The sequence below is a fragment of the Lucilia sericata genome, unplaced genomic scaffold (genome assembly GCF_015586225.1).
Source record: "Lucilia sericata isolate MDLA Ls3-8-SP2 unplaced genomic scaffold, ASM1558622v1 Contig001368F_arrow, whole genome shotgun sequence".
Lineage (NCBI taxonomy): Eukaryota > Metazoa > Arthropoda > Insecta > Diptera > Calliphoridae > Lucilia > Lucilia sericata.
The window spans coordinates 115,869-121,997 of record NW_023995311.1 but is presented as its reverse complement, the minus strand read 5'-3'; the positions used below and the strand labels follow the sequence as shown (position 1 = coordinate 121,997).

The window sequence follows — 6,129 nt, the reverse complement described above, 5'->3', positions numbered from 1 at the left end:
AACTACTTACTGCGTCTCTATTTCAATGACATGTGTGTCGTTTTATTCTCTCTCCTTTCCTTCTGTCTGTTACAGGTATTCTTATAAATGGATCAACTTTAGAACCAAGAAAATGCTGCACTGTCAATCTGTCAATATCTAAACTATCCCACCAAGACCCGAAGCCCTATTTATAGATGGATTGTATTCCATGGCTAGTCTTAGGCTGTCATAGATAGCCGACGTAAGAATCTGTTTCATCGTATTGCACATGTCATTAGCCGACTGAGAACCGAAGTATTTACATCGTCGTTTTTACTCCTAGCTAGTCTCAGTCATAGTTCGCCGATTGAGAGCTGAAAAATATATCTCATCGGATTACTTTCGTAGTCATAATTTCCCCCCAAATTAACCACTATAAGATCGAGAACCAAAGTATTTATCACGCTATATTATATTCCCTGACTCGTCTTAAGTCATAGTAAACTGAGGAGATATTATTATTGTCTTCTTTTACAAAGGGGTCAACTTAAGAACCAAGAAATGCTGTATTGTCAACCTATCAATACCTAACATAGTCCACCAAGAGCAGAAGCCTATTTATAGCGGATTGTATTCATTAGCTAGTCTTAGGCAGTCATAGATTACCGACGAGAACTGAAGAATTTATTTTATCAGATTGCATACCTAGTCGTATTTTTATATAATTAGTCATTAGCCGACAGAGAACCGATGTATTTACATCGTCGTATTTTACTTCCTAGCTATTCTCAGTTCGCCGATTGAGAGCTGTAAAATATATCTCATCGGATTACTTCCGTTGTCATAATTTCCCCTAATTAACCACTAAAAGATCTAGAGACAAAGTATTTATCTCATTTGGTTATATTCCCCGGCTCGTCTTAGCCTAAAAGTTATAGTAAACAGACGAGATATTAGGGATTTATCTCATCGGATTACCTAGGTACCTATAACCATTCTCTAAATTAATTATTAGACAAAAATAAAGCCGGATCGTAAATCACGAAGACACTATCGTAACCCAAAGATGTAAGGCAACTCTAGTAGATTTCAAAGAAATGCAAGCTTTGAAGAACCTGAACAGTATACCCAGCATGGAAGTAAAAACTGCAGCAAAATTCTATGAACCTTTTAGAAGTTTCAATAAAATGAAAATCACTTCCATAGAAGCGATTTTTCATTACATACAATAGAATATGTATAAAAGAATATTCAACTGATAAAGAGGAACAGTTCTTAACACAGTTCCAACTTTAAAACTAAACCCAATTATATTAAAGTATTTTGCATGTGAACTGCATGTTCATCACTTCCAAAGAAGTGATTTTTCATTACATCTTATGAAGACAATTTATGTAAATGGATTTCCTGTATAAGTAATTCTTATCAAATCTGAAGTTCATAAACTGAAGTCAATCATATTGAACTTCTAGAACTTCTAAGCTAATCGCATATTTACTACTTCCAAAGAAGTGCTTCTGGGAAGTCATTGTTTCCATTCCTTCTGAAGACATTTTTCTTAATCTTAATCATATCCAAAGAAACACACCTTTGCCACTATCTTTGCACTTTTACCAGAGCCTCTGGTGGGAATCGAACTCACGACCTCCGGACTAATAAGCTAGTAAACAGGCTAACTAACCTACTGGAGGCAAACATCATAATCTTAATCCTAATCAGCAAATATTTGACAAAAACGACGTGACCCTTTAACGTGGTCAATATAGATATTGTATTAAAAGCATGACTTTTAATTTACTTATTAGTAGAGCCCATAATAATTCAGAGATCTTCCAATATAGGAAAACCTTCGAAATTTAAAATTCACCCTTCAACTTCACTTCTTTGCAAGTGATTTCTATGTTGCACCCTGTTTTTGGACTGCAGTTGGTGATTAACAAATTTATTGATTTCATTTTAAAAACCCCTTCCCCTTCATTACTATTCTAATCATACCATTCAAATAAGAAGCATGTTGTTTCCACAATTGTTGCACTTGAAATTGAGTCCAGCGATTGTTGTCTTCTATACTATTTGCCGCAGAATTTTGATTCACCGTATTATTTAAAGCATTATTAGTTAAATTCGTATTATTGCTGCCATTGTTGCTGTTGTTGTTGCCAACATTGTTGTTGACATTATTTAAGACACCCACCAGACCATTGACAATATTGTGAGCCACTACATTGTCACTTAAATGTGTGGCAAGATTATTATTTGGTGTGGAGGGATTGTTGTTGTTGTTATTCAGCAAAAGATTATTGTTATTGTTGTTGGCAGTATTATTATTGCTGGGGGAAGAACTGTTGCTGTTATTATTGCTGTTGTTGTTGTTGAGTTGTACATTGGCTAAATGTTGTAAATGATGTTGCAACAATTGACTACTGGGTGGTAGAGAGGAAACCAAATTATTACTTAAATTATTAATTGTTTGTTGCAATTGTTGATTGGCATTTGCCACATGTTGCATGGTATTACGTAGTAAAACATTATTGCTCGTACTATTATTGTTGTTGTTGTTGGGGGTATTGGAGTTGAGATTTGTATTAAGCGCTGAATTATTATTGTTGTTTGAGTTGTTGTTGTTGTTATTGTTGAGTGCGGAGGATGTGTTGTTTAAATTATTATTGAGTATATTTAAATTATTAATATTTGCATTATTGTTGTTGTTGTTATTATTGCTGCTGCTGTTTAGTGTTACAGCATTATTGGCCAATAAATGTGGCAATTGATTAACAACTTGCAGGGGTAGACTACTTAAAGAGGGCAAGGTTTGTTGCCCAGCAGTCATATGATTTAGCAACTGTTGTTGCTGTTGATTATTCACAAGTTGCTGTTGTTGTTGTTGCTGCTGCTGTTGTTGTTGCTGATGATGATTAAGTTGCAGCAGCTGTAATTGAGCATTTTGTTGTTGATTAAGCTGCTGTTGTGTTAGCGCATTATTGCTGCTGTTCATTAAGCTGCCCACCACTGCATTGCTGGCCAACTGTAAAGTTTGCGGTGGCAATTGATAATCCATTCTCATTGATAAATCACGCACATTCATTCATTTAATTTAAACCAGAAAAAAACTAAATTACACGGAAATAAATTTCGTATACTGCAACATGGAAAATTCATTCATAAATAAAAGACACGTTCAATTACAGATTCTTATTACTTTTTTTGTTTGTCTCAATTGTAAGTTAATTTTTTGTTAACAAGCTTTAAGCTTTAACGAACTTTAACACTTTTTAAGAACTTATTTGTTGAACTCTTTTTGTTTAAAAAAATTTCTAAATTTCTGGTTCAAGTTTAATTATATGCACAGATTTTTTAAAACTTTTATGCAAAAGTTTAACCTTGGTTTTGTTAAAAATTTTTTTTGTTGAAACAATATTTAAAAAATCAATTTAAGTAGAACATTTATTCGGGTTTTATTTAAAGGTGTCTACTTTTCTACACGACTCTCAAGCAAGTTTTGAATTTTAATTTTATTTAGTATATTTCTTAACGATTCTCTTAGAATTCTAAACACTTTTATTTTTGTCAAATGCTTCGTGATTAATGTATTTTTTTCTATATAAAATTTTGCTACAGATTGTTTAAAATATTTCTAATGTTAAATGAGATCATTATTTTTTTATCTATTTGAATATAATTCTTAAAAAACAATATATCACTTCTTTTATAAAATTTAAAATTTTTATCAAAATTTCTTTTTTAAAAAAACTTTTTTAATCACACGTTTTTCTTTAACTTATTTCAATATTAAAACTTTTCTTTTGATTATTTTTTTGCCATAACGTTTCTTGCTTTTTTAAAAAAAATTTGAAACCACGATATCGTTATTATTTTTTTGTTTAAGCGGGTTTAAAAAAATCCAAGTCCGTTAATAACACCGGTAACGTTGCTAAACGCTTTAAGAGTGAGTGTCCATATGTTGACTAAAAACGCTTAATGCTCTTCATTCAGTTAGACAGCCAAACAAGCAAACAACCAACCATCCCGTCAACCAGCCACAGCCATTTAGCCCACTATAGTGTGCAGAGGGTATACGTTTTGAAAACCCAACTTAAAAACAAAACAAAAGCACAACAAAACCCCAAAGAAAGAAAGACAATAACAACAACTAGTACAAAAAAAAAAAAAAACGCACACCAAAAACCAAACGCTTTATTAATACCGCTGCTGACTTGAGTGACACACACTCAAATTGTCTGAAAACAAAAATACACTCACCAATATCGTTTTTATAATTTTATCAGTCAGGTCTTCTTTCTTTTCGGTTTTTGTGTTTTTATTTCTCCCGCTTTTAGTTTGTATAGTAAAAAGAGCGGGGCTTAAAGGAGTTAAATCATGCGATATAAGTAAAGCTAGTAAAAAGCTTTTCTAGAGAATTTCTGAGTTTTGTATAGAACCTCAATCTGGTAAGAGCAGTTTGATGATATATAATTTTGCTTAAAGCTTTGGCCCACTATCTTTCTGGTTCTTCTCTGATTTGAACCATTTGATTGAGAGACAATTGTGAAAGATCTGACCTTTCTTTTCCTTGAACTTTTCTTCAATAGGACTAGAAATGCGAATCAATACCGTTCGCCTTTCTTGAGTAATATTTCGCCCGTCCAGACTTTGTTCCTGATAGTTTGCCTTTATGTTAACAGAATCTTTAATTTGCTGATATTGCTAACTTTTCTAGTTCTTATATCATCTAGTTGCTATTTACTTTGTTAGAGCTTTTTCGAGTCTTGTGTTTCCTTTACGAGGAGCAGTACATTCACATATTCTCATTAAAATATTTGCTTGTAAACTGGAATTTCCTTAATATAACGGAATATTAGCCTACAGTATTCTACGGACCTTATAAGATCTCATAACGAACAAAAGAAACTCATCTCTCAACTGCCAACTTCGCAAACAATTCCACTTTTTGAAGAAAAAGTTAAGCGATTTAAGAATATTTGTGATATCGAACTTGTAAGCCTGATTTACTACGGCATTACTATATTAAAATATATCTGAAATTGTCCAGCATTTATAACCGATTTATCCTTTGCAGGTCAATAGAATTAAAAAACTTTTGTTCACTTCCAGACCATGCAAAACTCTACAGTCTGGACGAAAGCAGAGTTTTTTCGTCACTAAGGTTCCACAAGAAATGAAACGAAAATCTCCAGAAATTTTTATTTTGGATGATTTTGTTGAAAAGCAATTTCCTCTAATTAGAGCAAATTTCTTTTTTTAGCGGATTGCCTGCCATGTTGCTGCTGAACCGCAATAGTCCACGGACCATCATTTGGGAGCCGTTAAGCACTATTCTAACTCCGAGGCATGTTACCTTGATAAAACATAGTCATTTTGATGTTATTGTAATAATGGAATATAGAGTTACTAAGATCGGAGAGGTAAAATGACATGTCGGAACTATTTGACTCGCGAATTGACCAGTACTCGAAGTTCATATAATTTGTTTTGCACCAGAATAAAAATCAAATCGCTGGGAATACAATGTAGCTTGATACAAGGTGTAATTTACGATAAGTTTCCGGAGCTGGTGCCGAATCAACAGAGACCAAAGATGATTGACACGAGGGTTGAGAATGAGTTGAAATATATAGAAAATATATATAAAAAGATATATTCACGCCTGATACCAAATTGACACCAAACTGTTTATAATTTCCCAATACCATCCGTTGTCAAAGTATATACATACGTACGACAACACTATGTAATGTTGACAACATTGCAAAAATTCGTTGTCGAAATCTAAATTGTATACACATCCGTTGTCTAAATGTTAACAAACGTGGTAAGCTCACTATTGACAAACAATACGTTGCCAATAGTATATATACTTTGACAACGGCTGTTATTGAAAAATTATAAACTCTTTGGTGTCAATTTGGTACCAGGCATGTATATGTCTTTTTCCCTCTGTGTAGGGGCCATTCCAACAGTGCTGATGTGTGTATATTGTCGAGAAAGGCTTCAGACAAGGACTAAATATTGCCGCATATTCTTTGGTGGAAACGGACCATTTACATGTTATTTGTAAGTGAAAAAAGGGGGCTGAAGGTCTTCTCTAGCTCACGTTGTGAAAAAGACCCTCGTGACTTAGACCGCCAAGGTAGGCCCTCACGTTAAGTT

At 33.4% G+C, this 6,129-nt stretch overlaps 1 protein-coding gene across 1 annotated transcript; it reads right to left on the bottom strand.

Annotated features, from left to right (window-relative positions):
• Positions 1 to 310: 310 nt before the first annotated feature.
• Positions 311 to 5,707, bottom strand: LOC119611126 (putative uncharacterized protein DDB_G0286901). The gene has a single exon (XM_037966598.1). It carries the CDS (start codon positions 3,044 to 3,046, stop codon positions 1,913 to 1,915), a length of 1,134 nt encoding a protein of 377 aa, XP_037822526.1. The 5' UTR covers positions 3,047 to 5,707; the 3' UTR covers positions 311 to 1,912.
• Between the last annotated feature and the right edge of the window lie 422 nt (positions 5,708 to 6,129).

Coding starts and splice junctions, on each gene's coding strand:
- LOC119611126 (XM_037966598.1), bottom strand. CDS start 3,046: ATGAATGTGCGTGATTTATCAATGAGAATGGATTATCAATTGCCACCG.